At 44.0% G+C, this 21,928-nt stretch overlaps 1 protein-coding gene across 1 annotated transcript in view; it reads left to right on the top strand.

Moving 5' to 3' along the window:
* LOC131673252 (uncharacterized) overlaps positions 1 to 21,928 on the top strand; it is a 1,160,519-nt gene that overhangs the window by 781,029 nt on the left and 357,562 nt on the right. Inside the window, exon 4 of the mRNA XM_058951130.1 lies at positions 10,755 to 10,947. Coding sequence (XP_058807113.1) covers positions 10,756 to 10,947 — 192 coding nt within the window. The 5' untranslated portion in view covers position 10,755. The remainder of the gene's footprint in view (positions 1 to 10,754; positions 10,948 to 21,928) is intronic.

The raw sequence follows: 21,928 nt of genomic DNA, 5'->3' as shown, positions 1-21,928 counted from the left end.
ATGTTCTTGTTATTGGTGTGTGTGTTCTTGTTCTGGTGTTGTTCTATTGTTGTTCTGTTGTTACTTTGCTGTTGTTCTATTGTTGTTTCGTTGTTGTCGATGTTATACTTTTGTGTTGTGATTGAAGCCTCGGGATATATGCGTGTGTGTGGACTAGCGAACGATGAGTATGTATGTGTGTGTGTGTGTTACACACTGCCTCGTCCTCCGTGGGAGGTTAGAAAGAAGGCCTCACTCACCGTGGCTTACACAATGGTCGCACGCGCGCACACACCCGCGTCACCTTGCCGGTTGCCCACGTGTACCGGTGCTGGCCTCACTGCACTCTCGGAAAACACATCAGAAAACTGTCACTCCGCACACCGGGCACGTATCCACGAAAAAGTCTTCGGCGAGGGTACGGGAAAACCCAAAAACCAGAAGAAAGCGATGGAAAAAGTTTGCGCGCGGCGATCCGTCGGGCTATCTAAAGCTACTACCGAATTTTCCTCTTCTCGCCAGCGAGGTGCGCGCGCAGGTCTGCCGACAACTCGTTGGCTCTCCCCTATCTTCCGTCTCTCTCTCTCACACTGCGCTCTCCTCGTCGGCTCCCTCCAATCACCGCCGCTGCCGTCGCACCTCAAGAAAGGGAGCAACAAGGATAGAGAGATTAGAGTGTGCTCAACTAGCACACACTCTCAGCTCGGCAAGGCGCACGAAGATCAGTGAGAGCCCGATGTGATTCTCCGTTACAGCCCCCCCCCCCAAAGCAACCGATTCTTTCGCCAGGATCGGGGGCTGTTCCCCCGCTCTCACCGTCCGGACGCCATACGCGATCTAGGAGGACGCCAGAACGAGTTAAACCAAATTAAAATAATATTAAATAATAATAATAGCAATAGGAAAAGACAATAAACGAGCGGAAATAAAAAAAAAAATAAAAACCACCTCCCGAACCGTCGTCAGAGAAACTCCACCACCTTAAAGAAAATAATAATAAAGGAAAGAATCAACTTAAAACAAATAAACGGGAACCAAAGTGAACGTAAATAAAACAAAAGAATAAACCAAACAAAATCAGACATGACTTACCTCGTCGCTTCCCCGTCTTACCGATCTTCCTGACGGTAGCTGCGAGAGCTCGCTCGCCTCAGCGACGAAACACAGCCGGTCCCCGATCGACATCCCGGCAAGATTTGCCAAGGCGGAGAGGGCGGCGATGACGTCGACGGTTCGGGTGGCGCCAGAGATGGTATGGTTACCGATGCCACTGTCGGCATGGCTGCCGAGGGCACCGATAGTGGCGCCACCGCTGTCACCGATGGTGGTGGCGACGTCCTCGTCGACGCCGGCGACAACACCGTGGAGGTGGTGGTTCCCGCCATCCTCTCGGCGTAATGTTCCAGTGCTTGATAGCGCGAGGAGACCTGGCACGGCGTTCGGCCTGGTGCTGGTCCGGCCTTCGCCACCAACTCCGGTCCCGGGGGCGAGGTCAGCCCGGGGCTCTCCATTTCCATGGGGCCAGATTTGTCCGGGTTCTCCCCTGGGTTCGCCCAACTTCTCCGCCTTACATCGGCTCACAACCTCTACCCTCGCAGTCGAAACCTCCTGCGGGAGAGGGCTATCACCGACGTAGCGGAACTCTACGTCCGTGGAGAAGTTGGGGCGCCGCCCAGCTTTCTTCTTCCTCGAGGGTTCCGAGACGTCCTTATCTTGGTACCCCGGGGGGGGGGGCGGAAGGCCCCGACCGCCGGGCCGCATCGGCAGGAGCACTCTACGCGACCTTTCCTCCGGCTCAGTCGACGCTGGAAGGAACTGCACCTCGAGGGGGATTTCTACCTCCCGCCTCGGGGTGCGCTTCGAAACCAGGGGTTCCTCCCGGACCGTCGATAGGGGGCCATCGTCCTCCCTTGCTGCCGCTCCAAACCGCAGACCCGGGGTGCCCGGTTCTACACGGGTTTGCAGATCCCGGATGCGGGCAGTTTGGAGGCCCTTGGCCGCCCCAGCGTAGGTGCGCCCAATCCGAGCGCGGGCCGGCGGTCCGCAGGATGCCAGATTGGCCAGCGCCTACTGGAGCGGAAGCGCCTGACGAGCTGGGCCGGTGTTGAGATGGTTGTCCCACTCGGCCCGGCCCGGATAGGACACCGACTCTAGTGAAACAAAGTTAGCCTTGAGGGCCTCCTTCTCCCGCTGCTCCCGAGCCTGCCGTTCCAGGTGCGGGGAAAGTGGCACAGCGGCCTGCGACGCCGAAGGCGCGCCACCACTGGCCTCGTCCGTCGCATCCGCGGCTGACTCGGGAGTAGAGTCAGAGTCCCCATCCGGGTTCTGCTCATCAGGCCCGGGGCGGGGGGGCAGGCTACCGCACCTCAGGAGGGTCCATAGACGGTGGAGCCATAGCGGCATGACTGCCGGCTGCGGCCGCTCCCAAACCCTCCGAATACTATGCGGGCGCCATCACATCCCGCCCTTAATCCGGGCCCACCAGCACTTGAAGATGGCCGATCTCCTCCTCCAAGTTCATGTCGGGGATCTCCTGCAAACATACAAAAGACAAGGTTAAGCCCCTCCACCGTACCCCTCTCGAAATTAAGTTAGTAGGTCTTGAGCGAAGAGATTTCCTCCACCATGTTAGTACAGGAGTTGCTATGCACTACACATTAAGAGGAGAAAAGATACTCCTTGGGTTGGGGGGCCGTGCAGTGGTCTGTCAGAGTTACCTCATTAGTAACCCTCCCCCTAGGTTACCGATCGTATGCGTTTTCTTCTCTCTCTGATGTTCTAGCACTCTCTTCGCGGCGGGACATACCGCTTTAACTCCTTCACTTGCACACAATCTACCTGCTTCTTGCTATCCGTCTTCAGAATATACAATTCCGGGGACAGCACCTCTAACACTTTGTACGGCCCGATGTACGAGGGATCTAACTTCGCGTTCCTGCCCTTGGCCGCGTTAGAGAGGGTGTGCGACCTTCGCTATACCATGTCCCTCTCTCGGAACTGGGCAAACCGACGGCTGCGGTTTTGATGCCTCTTTTGTTTGCTCTGTGCCTGCTCAATGTGCCTAAGCACGAGGCTTCGCAGCGCATTCAGGCGATTCATGCAGTCAGCCCATTCCTCGGAAGAAAGACGCCACCTCTCTGCGTAAGCTTTTGGCCGGGCACGGTGATCATAAACTCGCTAGCAGAAATCGGCCTGTTGGTGGTAGGGTGGGCAAGGCACATGTTCAATCCCGTACTCCTTGAGGATGCCTTTGAGATCGGCCCTATAGTAGTTCTTACCACTGTCGCTTACCAGGTAATCGTGGACCTCCCATCTGAATAGGATTAGCTCTTCAAGGGCATTCCCCAAGGACTTTCCGACAGCGACTGTGAGTGCCTTGAACTCCATCCATTTAGTGAATAGGTCTTGGAATACCGCCAGGTATTTATACCGTTTCTTACTGCGGGGTAGTACGATGACGTCCGTGGCATTCATTGCCACGGACGTTCAACCATTCGCTTGCTTATTAAACCCTACGATACATCCGGTCCACCTTTGTAACGCTGGCATAGTTGGCATGACTGCAGAAACTTCTGCACATCGTACCACATACCCGACCAAAAATACTCTCGAGCGATGCGGTCATACGTCTTCTCGCGACCAAGATGTCCCGCAGGCGGTTCGCAATGAGCATCCTGCATGACACGTGATTGACGCTCCTCCGGTACGACGAGTCGTCAGCACTGCTCCTTATGGGTTACTGGGTCCAGGAGTTCACTGGTACCATATTTGTACAGCATTCCAACCTCGATTTTCCACTGCTGGAACTTCTATGGTCTCGTCTCCACATCTCTCAATCATTGGAGGTACCACGAGTCGGCGATGTTTTCAAACGCTGCTATGTCCTCCTGGGCCCCCATCCCACGAGACAATGCGTCCGCAACATGGTAAAATGCCCCTTTGTGATACACCAGCTCGAAATCCCATTGCTGTAGCTCAAGGATTCAGCGAGCCAGACGCCCCGAAGAATCTTTCTTATTTTTCAACCAAGTCAGAGCCGTATGATCGGTGATTGCAGTAAAATGCGCGCCGTCGATATACGGCTTGAACTTATGAATGCCGAACAGCAAAGCGAGATATTCGAGCTCTGACACGGTGTAGTTCCTCTCGTGTTGGTTCAGTGTGCGGCTCGCGTAGCATACCGGATGGTCGTACCCCACGTCGTCCTTCTGCATCAGACAAGCTCCGAGTGCATAGGACGACGCGTCGCAGTGCTCATAGAACATCCGGTTAAAATCCGGACACACTAACACTGGGGCTTCAGTCAACACTTGTTTCAGCGAATCAAACGCTTGCTGTTGTTCGAAGTGTTCTCGAGCCATACCAAGTGGTCCTGGAACGTTTCTGTGACTATAATCACGTCATCGAGGTGGCTCAAAGTCTGATCCAAACAGTGCGTCCATCAAGCGCATAAAGGTTGCAGGGTCATTGACCAACTCAAAGATCATCCGGTTACATTCCCAAAGACCGCAGCCCGGCGCTCCAAACGCCGTGTATTTCTTGTCATCTTCTTGCAAGGGCACTTGAAGATAAGCACTCTTCAGGTCAATTTTGGAAATGTACCAGGCCCCTCGCAAACTATCGAGTATTACATCTACCTCCAGCATCGGATAAGCGTCGATGCGAGTGCGTTTGTTCACCGGTTGTTCCATCGTGCTTTTTAACGACTACCGATGCGCTACACCACTCGCTTTGAGACGGACGGATCAACCCCTTTTTGGTCAATCCTCAATCTCCTGGCTGATAAACGCTGTGACCTGCGGGGAGTACCTGCGCATGGGTGTCTTGATCGGCCTAGTACCTTGTACATCGATGACATGCTCGATCAAGTCCGTCTGCGCAGGTGACTCCTTCGGCACCACCCGTCGCACCAGCGCCTTAATTTGTAGTCGCTGGGGCTCCTGTAGTGTCGAAAGTCCTCCCACTTCCGCAGCCAAACTCAGGTTTTTCGGTTGGTCGGGAAAGTATATGCGGTCTCCCACTCTCTGCGCAAAGTGGTACCACATCTCCCAACTCTCGACACTCCATGCGTCCTCCCTGGCATCTATCCGGAATCCAAACGCGCGCATGAAGTCCTGTCCTAGAAACATATCGTACTGCAAATCCTGCTCGCACGCATATGCCTCAATTGACCGGACCACTGTGTCGATCTCAATTACCAGTCGTAGCTTCCCCAGCATGCCGACTGATGTGCCCGAGAAGCCGTTCACCACACCAGAGATTCTCTGCACTCGAGCTCGAAAATCTTGCGTGATCCGGCGGCCCATGACCGATACTTGTGCCCCTGTATCGAACAGAGCGCTGTACGGTTTGCCGCCAATGACCAGTATGAGTAGTGGATGGTTTTCCACGATGGCTCGCCGGTGGGCCCTGCCTCCCTCGGCCGGCGCCACCCGCTCTCCTGCCCATTGTGCATGTCTTGGCATTCCCCATCGTCAGTTACTTGCCAACGGCTCTCAAGACCTTCTTCGAGCTCTACCCAATATTCTCCGTCCGTCTCCGTCCCCTCCCACTCCTGAACTCGTACCTTTAAGTCGAGTTCGTCGTACCCGAATTCTGCAGCCTACTGCTAATCATCGCCGAGAGCGTTGGGCCACCATTCCCCGCAGACCAGTTTTCCACCAGCCTACGTATTGGTTCGCAATTTGCGCAGGTGCGGAACGTATAGTTCGGCGCCAGGCAATTTTTGCACGATTATCTCGATCGACTCAGAGGGCAACCCGGGGCATAGTGTCCTGGCTGCTGGCATCTGAAGCAAATTGGGCCTCACTGCGCCTGGTTATGCTGGTCTCGGCCGGAACTAGGGCACTCAGAGATTCGATGGCCCTCTCCGTTGCAGCCATAGCATCTCCCTTGGAAGTTGGCCCGATCCTGCCCGGTCATTGTATTTTGTTGGCGCCTCGCAGCCTGCGCTGGCGCCTGAAATGATGGGGCAGTCCGCAAGTTGTCACCTATGCCCCCTGTATTCATCTGGGTCTGGGTGTTGGGGTTTTGCCGCAGTGTAGGCTGCATCGGACTGCTCACCGAACACTGCCCCCGACTAAATAACGCGTCGAACATAATCGCACAGATTCGAAATCGGGATGAGGAGTGATACAGTGGCGAATAAACATAACAGGGGATTAATATACTAGTCTTTTACTTGTCAACAATCGATTACAATACGGCGACCATGTACTTATACACTACGAGCGGCACAAAAACAAACGCGAACGCGAAGGTGAATCGGTGGCTGGTCAGCCTGCCGATTCCCTTGTTAAAACTAAATATTACAATAAATACCCGACAAACGCTTTCCGCCGTTAAACTATCAACGGGTAGCCAGTAGGTCTGCCGTGCTACCACCCATAAGCTAGCGCCCAAACATGCAAGAGAGAGAGAATCAAGAGAAAAACATGGCACCGACCTCGACCTTCAGCCTCTCCGACGGCTAGAGCGCTCCACAGTGTGATGTCACTGGTGTGGCCCTCACTGGCCGTCTGACTGATGTTTGTTGTCTCGCTCTATTACTCGTCCGCGTACTGAGCGTGTCTCCGAAAACGAATACAACGTCGGCGATGTCGCGGGACCAACTTGGAAAACCGTGACCTCTCGGTTTTATCCGCGCGCGCGACCTCCTCTGCTCATAGCTTAGCAGAGACTCTCTCCAATTTTCCGCGACGATCCGCAATTCGAGCGCTCTCTCTCTCTCTCTCTTTTCTTGTGCGCCATCTGCATCGCTCCAGTCGTCAGCTTAGCCTGTGTTCAGTACCTCGTAAATAAAAGGTCCAAGCGTGAGTGTGTGTACCAAACGCACACACTCTCAAGCTGGTGTAGCGCGCGGACATTTGCGAGAGCTAAACGGACGAGATCGGCCTAGCCGAGATTCTCCGTCACAAATTGTTATAGAGGTATGTAATTCGTTATTCAAATAACAATAATTAAATCAATAAATACCATGATGATGTATTTCCAGCAATTTATTAACATTTTGATATTCACTAGGAAGTTTGCACTAATAATACGGAGGTCTATAGAGTATTACTGTAGTGTAAGTAGCAGGACATGCCAGTAAATAAATGAACCCTTGTACATCAGGACCCTCAAAGCCTTATACATCGTGAAATACAGTCCATTCTTAGAGTATGAATCCAATTGTTCTTCGAGACATGTGAACTGTATCGTATCTCAAACCAACAATGACTATTTTCTCGATTTACTGATGTATATAAAACCCTTTCTTTAAAATTCTAACATTTACAGTTTTCATAAATATTGCAGAGAGCATTACAGTCTATTAACTCCAGCCCCTTGCTTTTCATTCTAGCTATCCCCTCCACCTTCTGCACCATTGATACCGCTGCCTACAGTACCATTACTTTGCTTGCAACGCCATCACTTAGCCTTAAAACCGCTTCGGTCTAGTAAAAAAACGCAGTATCTCGAGACAGCCAGCGTGTTACAATTACCTTAACTCTCCATTGATAAAAATCCATAATAGTAAGTTGAAACCTTATTGAAGAGTTAATCAAATTAATATTCATTGATTATTAAGAACGAGCTCATTTTAGAGCTATTTAATATCTATTCCTTTGCCTCATAATAATCCTTTATAAGTCAATTAACTAACTAACTGATAATCCTCACTATGACTTCTATTTGCGAGTTTAGTGGGTTGCAGTAATACAGTTAAAATGAGAAAATAGCCTAGAAGGTCATAGATAGGACCGTTATACCGTAGAAACACTTATTTTATTGTCAACGTGTTCGTTGGTTTCAGAGCACAATTGATCGAATTGGATCGATTTCTAATACTATGGCACGCAATGTAATTATCTCTTGATATAGTTGTTTTTCTTGATCTATTAATATTTTTTTTATTCTTCACGCTTTATGTTTTTCAAAACTTTAACACATTATAATTAACAGTAATTCTCGCTATTCCCAAAATGTTTACAATTGCCCGATTATTTTTTCCACTTTTATGTAGAAAGACAATTTCAGAATGCATTTCAAGAGTGATTTTTGGTCTTTTCCATTCCTATTGAAGAACTTTGCATAGAATTTTCGTAGAAAAAAAGTAGAAAATTTCAAAATTTATGAATCTAACGAATGTTTATATGTCAGCAGTCTTACAAATAGAATAGTCCTCCGATGTGAATTACCATGGAATATTTTTATTTATGTTCAAATTTCTGTTCGTTTTGAGTAAGTAAAGTTTACAGTGATAAGAGATCGTAATCATTTGATGATCTAAATCTGAAAATAAAAATATGAAAAAATCCATCAGTCAAATATTATCGAAAAATGTATCTTTTATACACCTTCCAGAACATTTTTCAACATTATCTGTACCGTAAATTTTCTCTATAAATCGAAATTTTCAAGCTATTTAACTTTGTTTTAAAAGTGATTTTTAATATTAACAAAAATCGTTTTGACTTTACTTAAAAAAATACTAGAGAGTAATACCAGGTGGCATTAGAAAAGTATTGAAAATACCTTTTAAATACTTGTAGTCGATTTATTACATAATATTTTTTACAAAAAGGCATGGTACCTAAACGTGTCCTAAATAATTTTTTCTTTTCTGAATCCTTCAATTCTGATACATTAATAGAGAAACTAATTTAAATGCATTCTAACTTCTACATAGGCTGAAAAGTAACAGAAAATCCTTTAAAATGACAATATACAATTTTCAGTTTAGGTGGCCGAATCTTTTTGAGCGAAAATGTACATTTATATTGTATAATTCTTTTCTTTTATTAGTTATATATACTACATTAATTTTTTCACATCGTCACTTATCGAATTGTATTGTACAATTCAATCACGAAGAATGAAGCAGTAAACAGCAGTATTGTCAGGAAAATCATCTCTTATCAAATTCAAGACGTACATCAACAGGTGCAGTCTTGATTGATTCATTCGATTTTGAGTAAGCAATAACTATTAGAGGAATATTATTGATAAAATCATTCTTGTTGAGCAATGGCTCATTTTCTTTTCTATAGTAAGCGGTTTGAAAATTAGCATACATACGAGTACATTAGTATTGAGAATTGAGAAATAGTTTTACATTATTGATAATATAGTGATTAAGTTTACTAGCATAAGCACAAAAATTATTTTTTCGATTTGTCTAAAAGGCTAAAATGACAAAGTGAGGCTTTTCCAATTGACTAGAAGTTTTCACACTTCAAACATGTTTTGATGTGATAGGTAATTTTGGATACTCATACAGCTCCTAAGTATGATATGCCATCGTTATTGCTTTATCATTTTTCCCCTGTCAGCCACTATTACATTAGACATCAGCCATTCTATTTTAGTCAAACTTTCAATCATTCAACAGTAGCTGGACTCCTGTTGGACTAACTTTAGCAACATTCATGTTATTTCTTGATCTTGTAAGAATAAGTCCATGCTTGACATTTACAACGATTTTTTAATAGTCTTCATCAAATCCTAGTAATATACTAACAATAAGTGAAATAGTAACGTCAAAATCGCCATCATTATTATTTGTAGTTTTAACCGTATTATTTCCAAATCATCCTACATTTTCATCAATTGAACTCTGACTAGGATTAAGTGAAAATCAATTCTTGATAAAACTTGTCAAACCAACATATTTTGCTTTATCTATCTTAATTGCATTAAATTCGTAACGTATTTCGTCAAATAAATGACAGAGAGATTCACAAATACGGTATTTATTTCTGTTCTTCGTCTATCATCTTATGTTAATCAACCACATATATGAATCATACTACGAGATGGTAATAAGCATAAATTCTGATGTTCAATTGCTATATGAATTTCATCGCTATTATCGAATTGTGATAATGAATAAGGCTGATGTGTACGGACGTCGTAATGAGCAATAGACTTATCGAAGGCGACACCTGAATTAATGCTCAGAATGTCGTCCATTTTCTTGTTATAGGTCTTAATAAAACTAAAAATATATAAATAGTCATTTAATAGCTGATGAATTTAATCGTTGTTGAATTCATGACGTGTAAAAAAGATGGACTTCAAAGAACAGCCGCTTAGCTTCAAGTCAAATTTCGATGGGGTGGTGGAGACGGGAAAATAAGAAAAAAGACATGATAAACTACTATCTGATAGTATAAGAACCATTTTCTGTGGATCTAGTAACTATGGGAAAACTAATTGTTTGTTAACATTAGTCACTCATCCTAATGGACTTATATTTGAAAACGTATATGTCTACTCAGTCGCTTAATCAGCCTAAGTATAAATTTTTAAAAGACTTATAGGAGTCGATTGATGGTATACAGTATCATGCATTCAGCGAGCAACAGGTAAATCTCATATAAATTCTATCATGATTTTCCACGATTTAGCCACTGAAAAGCACGATAACATGAGGACATTCTTCTGTATGGGAAGACAAAAAAAGTAAATAGTTTCTAACTCTGTCAATCGTACATAATTAGCCCGATCCACATAATTACTGCTCTCATTGCAGCTCTTTTTTCTATTTTATTTTTTACTTTTTTCTATTTTATTTTGCTATATTATTATTTACTCTTTCATTCCTAAATATTTCTAATAAATTTCAATTTAAATATCTTGAACACTGCGTTGAAGATTATTTGCGATAAAATTTAATTGAGTTGGATGGTATTATCACAAAATTCAATGAATGGAATCAAACTAGATAATTGCAATACAAATCTCATTAATGATATTAGGTCATTTTGAAAAACATCTTCCATTTTCAGAATGATAGGGGCCATGCCTGCTGTAGCTGTGCGACATGAAAGACGACGTCAAGAAAATAGAGTCAAACGTCCTAGTCAACTATGCACCAGTAGTCAATGGGCTCAACCTTCTCCAAACTCACCTATAAGTCCAAATACCTTCATTCAAAAACAGCATACACAGAATTCACCTGAAGTTTATTTATGTGGAAAGGTACATTATAACATAATTATTCATATTAATTATACAAAAATCTATAGCAATGACTAACCAATAACTTTTTATGTTGACTGCGAAACATACAAAAAGAACTTTTCTGTTTCGCTAATGTTGTAACCGAATAAATAAAAAATTGAATTAGAGTATTATGTTTAATGTTGAGAGTTTCAAAGATGATTTTCTATACGTAAATATAAATGTAGAATGAGCCATTTCCTAAAGAGAGAGTTAGGAAATCAAATACATGTACAAATATCAGTTTGTGTTTGAATACATAGATATAAAATTGATATTTACATTTAACTAGTCTATCGCTATTCTGTAATTCGGAAAAGGAGCGATGGAAATATTCTACGTCTTTTTCAGAATGCGGCGAGGCGACAGACTGAACTTCGATGATTTCAGAAGTAATAAGTTTTTGTATTATTATCAAGCAACTTGAACTATTACTAGAACATGTATATATTGACAAAATTATTCTTATCCTATCATTTTCTAGCCTAAATTTAAAATATTGGCAATGTTGGATTAGTTGGGGTAAGATAGTAAAATAAAGACACTAAATTAAATAAAAAATTATATTCTATTTGAAGCAACAAGATGTGGAAAACGTGTATTATATGCTGCGAATCGGTGTGTGTTTTTTTACTACTTGAAGTTAGTCGAGGAGCCGATGATGCTCACTTTTTAGAGAAACGAAACAAAAATGCACCGATAACTCACTAATATTCGATCGCTCTAAATGCAATCGGAAAACACGTGTGGCGCGGACTCGTAAAGTTTCAGGACACCTCAGCAATTTTCACAAAGATGTTCAACCTATTACGCTAAAAGCGATGGGCACCCAAAATTATCAAAATAATAATAATAAAGGCTGCTATTTTCGTAGACAGTTTCGATAGAAGATCACCCACTTTTCAAACACTAACGTGTGACAAAATTCTCTCGTTGTCACCAATTCTTTTGCGGGGTAAGTGAGGTACTTTCGCTCACGGCAATTGAGGGAGAAAAGAGAAGGGAGGTCAATAAATAAATTATATAAAGACAGAAATCAAATTAAACTTACAACCTATTATTATCAATAACTATTTACATTAAACATACGCGCGCATAATATAATCGAAGTTATTAACCAACTAACTACGAAATAGAACAAAGAAACGATTTACGATAATCACAAATGAATATTTCACGGTCCATCCTAACTAATAGCTAATGGCACTTTTAACCTGGCACGTGAATGCCTGGCTATCTTATTAAATGCGCACCGGTCGTCGCATCACCGGAGAGAGAGAGAGTGTAGGGAGAAAGAGAGATTCAAAAAAGACAAAGAACCTTGACCTTGTTGTGTTGCTGCCTACTCGGTCGAGAGCTGCAATCGGCGAGGTTGCTATCCCGGAAGAGCTGCTGTAGATGGCGGGGTCGCTTGTCCGAGGAGAGCAGCGATCGCGGCGAGATCGTTGTCTCCGGAAGCAGTAGAAGCTGTGGAAGCTGCTGTCCCGGAAGGCTGTGATGGTTGACAAGGCTGCTGCCCTCAAGTTGTTCAACGGGAACGACGATAAGCTGGTCACTCTCCTCTGCCAATCAAGGGTCTTCAAATACACTCTATTCCTTTCTCACTGCTCAAAACTGGATTGGGCTCGCGCATGCATTTTTCTCGCGCTGATCGTCTCGCGGCCGCTCACCGGCGCTCGCTCCTATCCCTCCCTGACCTATTAGTTAGGTGGCACGCGACGCGCCGTTTATCGATTACGCGTCGCGCACCTGCCTATCCCTGCATAGGCCTAATGCTCGCTCTCTTTCTCTCTCTCTCTCTCTCTCTCTCGGTAAGTAACGATACACTGGTCTTTGAGGCTCTCTTCCTTAATAATCATTTTCTCAATTTTGCCACTTCCTCGAGCGGCATATTTTTGCAGGCGAGTTCGTCCAGCTGGCTACTGCGCTTCCTGCTAAAAATTCTTGGCTCTCAGTCAATTTTTTGGCCAGTGGATGAATAAACCGCCTGCCTGGTTACAACATAACCTTCATCAATGCTCCAATTTTGACGAGTTTTGATCTATACACTTCTGCAAACAACACAAACAACAACACAGCCTCCACTCCAGGACTGCTACACTCTACACACTACACACTACACATCTCACCGAATGCAACACTTCCAACATTTTTGCTGCTAAGTACCAGTGTCAACTATTTTTACCGTTATCCACATATTTGAATCTTCTTGGAGAGACTCCTCATAGCCGGTGCTATTTCTTCGCCGCATCACTACTCTTCACTTAATTTGTTCTTGCGCTCAGTCATCGCGATGGCTATTTTAATTTTAAGCTTATTTTAATTTATATTTATTTTACAACATCTTGTTTTGTTTTATTTAGTTTAATACTGTTGTATTTTCATCTAGCGCTATCTACACGCTAGACAATTTTATTTATAATCTTAATTTTAATTTTATTCTATCGACTGTGTCAATTCGCGTTTACTTTCTTACTTTTTCACGTAATTTGTAATGTAATTTTTCTGCGTTCGCGTCATCAATCATTTTCTCTCATTTCATTCTTGCGTCTAAGTTACTCATTTATTTTTGCGTTTCAATCATCTCTAGGTTAATTTGCGAATTCCCTTACCGTCTCTTGTAAATGGCATCATTTTACTCCCGTGTCTCCCGCCAATTTTGATCCTTAACTAACTGAGTTGGTGCCACTGAGGCGCCAATTTTCAAATCTTTTAAATCCAGACTTTTCACAACTACCGTTTATGACTGGTCAATGACTTAAATTTTCGCGCGAAATTCAAACTGCTCAATTTGTCGTGTCGATCGGTCCTTTAAACTATCTCACTTGTGACAGTTTCTTGCTTAGTTTTGAGATCCGGAGAGGAGATATGGGAAACTTTTTGACACAATCTATGAATTTTTATTTTTTGTTTTAACTAGTTTTAAATTTTCAAACCTTTCACTTTTATCTAATGGTCTTGTCTTCATGCGCCGAGTGTGGTGAGGCGCTGAGTGATCTGGGTGCTAATATCTTGCAGTGCGAGTCCTGTGACAGATCTTTCCATCGTCACTGTTTCCCTTTAACCTCAAATCCTGATCATGCGACCTTTACTTGTCGTGCCTGCTCTTTTCAGTCCGCGGTTTTAGCCAACTCTCGTCAGTCCGGTGGCGTTTTTTTGGAATCCCCTTCTTCCACCCAATTTGACTCTGCTTCTGCTGGTACTTTGCCTTTTATCGAAACCTCAGGCCGTAAGAGACAGGCATCTCCTTACGAGCTTTTCCCATCGAAGACGTCGAGAGTGGAATCCCAGAGTGACTTCTGTGGTGCTGACCGATCGGCCGTCCTTCCCACTGTTTCTCCCTTCAGTGAGGACCAAACCCACTTGCTGGATAGTATGGCATCTACCACGGGCGACAAACCACCAGCATGGTTTTCTGGCTTTGTGAATAATGAATTCACTGAATTTCGGAACGAGATCAGAGCCACCCAGACCTCCATTCTAACTAAAGTCAATCGTGTTGCAGACGAGGTGAAGAGCCTCAAGTCCGTGGTGGGTCTCAAGGATCGTTCCGAGCTCCTTATTCTGGGCCTACCGCAGGGGTTCCAGGGTTCGCTGGAGGATGCCGCCGGGATGCTTTTTGAGGCGATTGGCTGCCCAAACGCTGGTGGTCGCATAGTGGCCACCAGAAGATGGACTGCCACTCGCTCTCGTCCAAATCCGACCGATACTACGTCCACTTTCGTCGTGCGTATCGACTCAACGGTGGTGCGTGATGTCATACTGGAGCGCTCGGGCAAGCTCGCTGGGAAGACGGCAAGGGACATTTTTAAGTGCGGTCACGGAAATCCCGTCTTCATCCGCCAGCTGTTACCGCAGCCGATCCACAATCTCTTTGTAAAGGCGCTCGCGCGCAGTCGTGAGCTGGGTTTCGCGCGCCCTTTCGTCTCGGGCATGGTCGTCCATATGCGGGAGAACACACGTTTCACCCCGATCCCAATCACGTCGGAGAGTGACCTTGACACCTGCGCGCCTTTGCCTCCTGGTCAGCCTCCTGCCCAGGCCGCTCCGCGCTCTGGTGCCATGACAGTGGCTGCCACTCCGATCGGCACTCGCAGACATGCTCCACTCAACCTTAACTTCGCGCCCCAGGTTGTCAAATCGCGACCTACTGCCTTCATCCCAAAAAATCCAGCTCCGCAACTTAGCAAAACAGACGGTTGTTTCAGCCCGACAGTGTCTGTCTTTCCGGCCCAGCTATCTCAAGCCATCCTAACTTCATCTCCTCCAGTTTCTGGTCCATGATGCCAACTAATCCGGGACCATACCCCGCCCTCTGCTTCCTTTGTTGTCGGCCACATCAATAGTAACAGACGAAATTCCCCCTGTCACTTTGCTCTTCTCGAAGCACAAGCCCTTTCTACACATTTTGATGTCATAGCCATTACTGAAACTTTCCTCTCACCTGATATCTCTGACTCCCACCTCTCTCTCTCCGATTTCAATTTTTTCAGGCTTGACCGAATTGGAAAGCAGGGTGGCGGTGTTGGTCTGTACGTCAGATCTCACCTTAAATTCAGCTTCCTAGCTACTTCTGATCCAGTTTTTGATAACACGCCTGAATTCATCCTAGGTGAAATAAAGTCCGACAACACCAAGCTTTTGATGGCGGTGGTATACAGACGTCCCTCTGCTTGCTCTCCCACACATTTTTTCAACTGCTTGGCCACTTACCTCCCTCTGTACGGAAATGTCATCATTACCGGTGACTTTAACGCGGACCTAAGTTCCAGCTCCCTGTCAGACGCTCGAGCTTTGAGATCTCTCGTCGACCTGCACAACCTCCACTTCGTATCCACTGCTCCCACACATCACTGTCTTGATACAAATCCCCCTTCCCATACTACTCTTGACCTCTTCATAGTGAAAGACCCAAATGCTATCCAGGCATTTGGAAAGTCTGATACTCCTTTTATTGCTGGCCATGATTTCATCTCGCTCACCTATCGCTTCGCTTCTAACAAGCATATCACCAGAGTCATTTGGTCCCGCGGGTTAAATCGGGTGGACAGCCTTAAATGGGACCCTCAGCGGCCTTCTCTCGTGTCTGGTCGCAAATCTTCAACACGACTGCAGCACTCTTTTGACCCGTCGATCGAAGCCGACGCGTATTCCCTTGACAACTTGGTGCACTCTTTCACTGAAGTCCTCATGAAATCCTTTGACGAGGTAGCCCCTCTCGGGTGCATCAGGTTGTCTTCTAGGCGTAAACCCTAGGTGACTCCGAGCATTCTTGCCCTTATGAAAAAGCGTGACGCTGCCTATAAACTGGCATCCTCCTCTCGCTCGGGCAGTGACGTCGCTGGGTATCGAAGACTACGCAACGATGTCTCAAATGCCTTCGACTCTGCAAAAAATTCGTGCATTTCAGGCAGACTGTCTTCCACAGCCACCAGCAAGGCCAGATGGAGAGAGTTACGAAACTTGGAAGTCACAAGGCGCGCTCTTCCATCCCCGTTTCAATTTTTTTCCCCAGCCGTGCTAAACACCCACTTTGCCAACATAGTCAACTCGTCCCTTCCATTGACATGTGACTTTTTGGACGCCCTTTTAGCGAGTCCCCCAAACGCTCCTCACGTCCACTCCCCATTCAATTTTCGTGAGGTCACTTGCCGGGAGGTCTTGGATGCACTAAACTCGTCGACATCCAGAACATTCGGTCCTGATGGTTTGTCTGTCAAGATGCTTAAACTCGTCTCCTCTTCTTGTCTCTCATCTCTCACGCATCTTGTCAACAAATCATTACTGTGCGGCGTCTTCCCGACCTCCTGGAAACAGTCTCTCATCACCCCTCTTGCCAAAGTACATTCGCCCGATTTTTTATCGGACATCAGACCGGTAGCAAGGTTATCTGAGGTATCAAAGGTGCTTGAGAGGCTCGTTCATGTACAACTCTCGTCTTACCTGGACCGCCGCAAGCTACGTGATCCACGGCAGGCGGGTTTCGTGCGGTTTCACAGCACCCAGACTGCTCTCCTGGGGGGCCTGGATGACGTCCGCAGGGCTATTGAGGAGCGTAAAATTACAATCCTCGTCCTTCTGGATTTCTCCAGGGCTTTCGACGTTATCCCCCATGGTCGTCTGATGGTCAAGCTCAGGGACCTATGCCTGTCTGACACTGTCTTGGGATGGTTCTTCAGCTATCTGACCGATAGGTTTCAGGCCGTTATGGGGGAGGATGGCAGGGTCTCGGATTGGCTCAGGGTTGCTACCGGAGTACCACAGGGTAGTATTCTGGGACCATTGCTATTTGCAATCTTTATCTCGGACCTGCCATCTGTTCTCTCTTTCATGAACTACATGCTTTACGCCGACGATACGCAGGTCTATCTTCACTGTCATCCCGGCAGCCTTACGGAGGCTTTGGGGAGGGTGCAGCTTGATGTGCAGGCTATAGCGGATTGGGTACTAGGAAACGGTATCTCCCTTATCCTCACCAAGACCAATGTCATGATACTGGGCAGCGAACAGTACGTTAGGGCCATCAACTTGAACGACATCGTGAAGATCACCATCAACGAGGTTCCACTCGACTATGTTACCAGTGCTCGTAATCTGGATGTGACACTTACTCCCACGTTAAACTGGTCAGAACATGTGAGAAGCGTGACGAGGAGGGTATACAGCTGTCTGGCTTCACTCCGTTTCCACCGGAAATCTCTCTCGACTACCCTCAGACTTTCCCTCATTTCGATTACCTCTTAGTGGTTTGTATTCAGCTTGATGGAGAGCGCTCGTCTAAGCTTCAAGTCTAAGTTGCGTACGCTTCGTAATAGGATGGATCCTTTTTATACCCTCTCTATCCTTAAACAGCCACATTACGCACCATAGACTAGCCCTGGGCTGGCTATCCCTTACCCCAAATAGGTATAGAACCCTTGCTGTTCTGGCCTACTCTGTTGTGTCCAGAAAATCGCCGCACTACCTGGCTAGAAACCTGTCTGTCCTGCTCGATGGCGTCATTATCCGGCGCTCGGGTCGCCGCCCGCCGTCGGCGTTTGAATACAAGGCCCCTCGAACTGAGGCATGGAACCATTCCTTTGCTACCCTTGCTCAGAGAATACTAAACTCACTGAGCGTGACCCTGTTCTCCATCGATCGGATCCCTGACTTCAAGGTTTGGACCCGTGATCTATTCTTAAACTACGAGGCTGGAGCATGGATTGAGAGGGCGACTCGCGAAAAGTTAATGCCAGTGCCGGCACTGTCCGATTACACTCGCATACCAAACAGAGTCAATCCAGTCGCGTTCTCCCAAAATTATCCATCGTCCCACACTTACCTCGCTATCAACCTATGGTTCATGAAATAGCTAATTGAACGGTTATTTTCTGGCCAAACGCACGTCGATCCACCTTTATACCTCTCCTCTTTTCAGACCGCCCTTCTGTAAAACAAGTGCCATTCGCGTCTTCACTACTCTTGCTACTTTTATTATTTTTTACTACTTTTAGTATTTTGTTGTTCTTATTATTTTTAATTATTCTTTATTACCTTTATTGTCTTTATTATTTTAATATTATTTGTCATCTTTTATTATTGTTAATTTTGTTGTTTTATCTGATAACTCATTTACATTGTTCTTTATATATTTTATTTTACTATATTTCACATATTTTATTCTATTTTTAGTTTTATATATATACTCTTAGCGCTTACTGTTAACGCCATTGGAAATTCGCTGCTCACCGTATATACTACTCATGCATTTTCACGAAATTCATCTTCTTCATATAGTTAAATGCGTTACTATTCATCCTAGCATCTCCTCTTTTATCATGTTTAAATTTTGTTATTATTTTGTTATGTACATTTCCAAACTGCCAGACGGGGTTCCACCTCATTGGCGCAATAAACGAACTAATCTAATCTAATCTCTCTTTCTCACTCTCTCCGTGCTCCTCAACTTTTTCTGCGCTCAGCTCCGCTGGCCCGTCCGTGGCGCTAAAACAAAAAGGCCGAGTGTTAGGCGCATACTTTAAGGCGCACGGCCTGCTCTCGTCACAAACCTGTAACAGAATTGATGCGCTGCTACCTGTTTTAAAGGGGAAGTACAAGAGAGACACTTTCGCTCTAAATACAATCAGGGGAGAAGGCGAGGAAATAAACCACCACTCAATTATTCAAATTAACTCACCTTATTATTAAATTGACACGAATATAAAATTACACAAGCTAATTGAACAACAAACACGACTTAATCTAACATGAAAACCTTCACGAAGTAGCCAGCGAGTGAACGCCTGACTACTATCCATTTACAACCAATTACGCGATACACAATAACGACGAAGAGTTGAACAAAGATAGATGGCATTTCTTTGGCAGGTAGGCCAAGAACACTCTTAAAAAAAAGTCACAGTCAAAAGTGCTCAACGTGCGGCCAGTAATCACGCTCTTGCTGGGCTATAGTATTCCTACTTAGCCCACTTATTAAGCAGCGTGTGACGAAAACAATAATTGGTCGCATCGCACACCTGTCTCAACCTGCATAAATGCCCGAGCTCTCTCTCTCTCTCTCTCTCTCTCTCTCTCACTCTTTCTTTAGCTGTAGCGTTCTTTCTCTTTCTCTTCAGGCCATCTCGGTCGGATTCGACGATCTTCGGCGGCTGCAAAGACGTACATATTAGACATATAAAAGCAATGCACCCAATACTGACCACTGCGCCTAACCAAGAATAGAGGGGAGAGGGATAAGTACTAGTAAGAAATAGACTACTGCCTGCTCTCATTACAAATGTAAGACAAAGAGAAATAGATAGATAGACAGATATTCTTTATTTACTAATGAAAAAAACAACAATAAAATATAAATATATATAAATAATATGGAAATATAACATCTCATAATTAAATATTACAACATTAACGTGGGTTTAAATATATGTTTAAACCCAATAATGTTTCACATTTATTTTTTAATATATCTTGAATCTATTCTTTATTTATTTTTCTTTTTTTTTGTTTTTTCGCCTGTTATTCACTTTCTTAACTTTTCCTGATAAAACTTTATTTTTCTTTTGATGTACTTGACCATATTTTCCTCTTTTAGCTGAAGTTTTCTACACCTTGACTTTCCTTTTAGTCATTTTTACTTTTTTCTCCATCTCAATCCATTCATGTACTGCAGTTCTAGCGATAAAACACTTGCTCTTCCCATTGGATGGTTCAGACTTCCACATGTGGCATCTTTGGATACCATCGAATTTCATAGAACTATTCCTATCTTTAATTTTCTCGTTACGAAAATTTTGAAGTTCTTCAGATTCTAGGTGTATTAACTGTATTGAAGTAGTATAGCTTTGAACATATTCAACAAATTTTTCAGCACATTAAATAGCGTCGATCTCGGAGGAACGTAAATTATGTACCGTTGCATAATGTTTTACTAAACCTCCTAAACCATCAACAGCACCTTTCCCATGACCGGTTGCAGAAAATATCCATTTTTTATTAATGGTTCCTTTTCGAAACTCATGCAACTGAAAACGATTTTTAAAATGACTTGCAGCACCGTCCGATAATATGGTGATCGACTCCAGTACAATATTGTCTTCACTAACTGTGATTTCAATTATATCAATAATTTTTTTCATCGCTAATAAAACATGACAAAAATCATGTTTTTGGTCATCGCTGACAACAACAAAACTCTTCACTATATTTCCTACATAAATAACTGCAGTAAAAATTGAAATCTGTTTGTTTACCCAGTGGTTTCCTTGAACGGGATTTTTTAAAATTACTGTCCAATTCTCAGCAAAATCAATATGCATCAATAACCATCGACAGTTTTTTGATACTGCTTCTTTTTCAGATTTTATTTCTAACCTTTGTATTTCCTTAATCCTTAAGTGAGAAATAATTTTGATGGTATGCTCTGCAATCTCTTCCTTGAACGTAGCAATAGATACCGTTCTCATTTCTAGAGTACCTTTACTCCAAAATGCAAATGATATTTCACTATCTATCTCAGATTCGTCAATTTTTAATTTGTCGAATGTGATGCCATTAGCGCCAGGGCATGAAGTGCATTCTTGAAAATTACAAGACTCTGTAGAGGCTGAACAAACAACATTTGATAACATTTCAGAGCGCATACTCGAAAGACTAGTACTTGTTTGCCCAATAAAATTTTTCAAAGCAATGAGAAGTAGATCAAAATTTGCACAATAAATACATAAGCATACATCGTTCACTGGATCTATTAGTACATATTTTGGGCGCATTGAGTAGTATTTTGATTTGCTAATTTTTATACTAGGATTGTCTTCTTTGAAAACTTTGTATACTTCCTTCATACTCCTCGTTAAAAAACGTTTAACTTTTTTCACCCTTTGCCCATGTTCAATCACAGTAATAACGTCACATTTGTTAGGACTTTGTCTTGAGCAGTTAAAATCATCGTTCAAAAAATATTGCATGACTATTTCACTTATTTCTTTTTCTAATGGATGTCCATTATAGCGATCTGGTTCATTGTAAATTCCTATAATCGAAAATTACACAATAAAACTTCTGCTTTTAGAATAAACTATCAACAAATATATCTAATTTTGAATATTTTAAAAATAAAGTTACCTTCATTTGAAGAAATTTTTCTTGCTTTATCAACCATGTAAGCCGTAAATTGTGGAAACAAAGATAAGATTTGGCATTTAGATAATATAGGAGCTATAATGGTCAAGAGCTTGATCTTGTCTGAAATATTCCGACAACTATCAAAGGCTTTAGCTACGTTATCCTTTAATTCTTTGGACATATGACCCAAATAGCTTTGCTCTTCCTCAAGTGGTGTATCATATATTTTTCTTAACTTCCGGCTAGTAGCTTTAGTAAACGATGACACGAGTTGTCTTTTTTTTTAAGAACATATGTTTCGATGTTCATGTGGGAAAGATTTCCTTTTTTTCGCAAAGGC

This window comes from Phymastichus coffea, unplaced genomic scaffold (genome assembly GCF_024137745.1).
Source record: "Phymastichus coffea isolate CEN01 unplaced genomic scaffold, Cenicafe_Pcof_1.1 PCOF00013, whole genome shotgun sequence".
In the NCBI taxonomy this organism is placed as follows: Eukaryota; Metazoa; Arthropoda; class Insecta; order Hymenoptera; family Eulophidae; genus Phymastichus; species Phymastichus coffea.
Note: the sequence above shows the minus strand (reverse complement) of the source record. Positions and strands in the feature narration are given on the sequence as shown.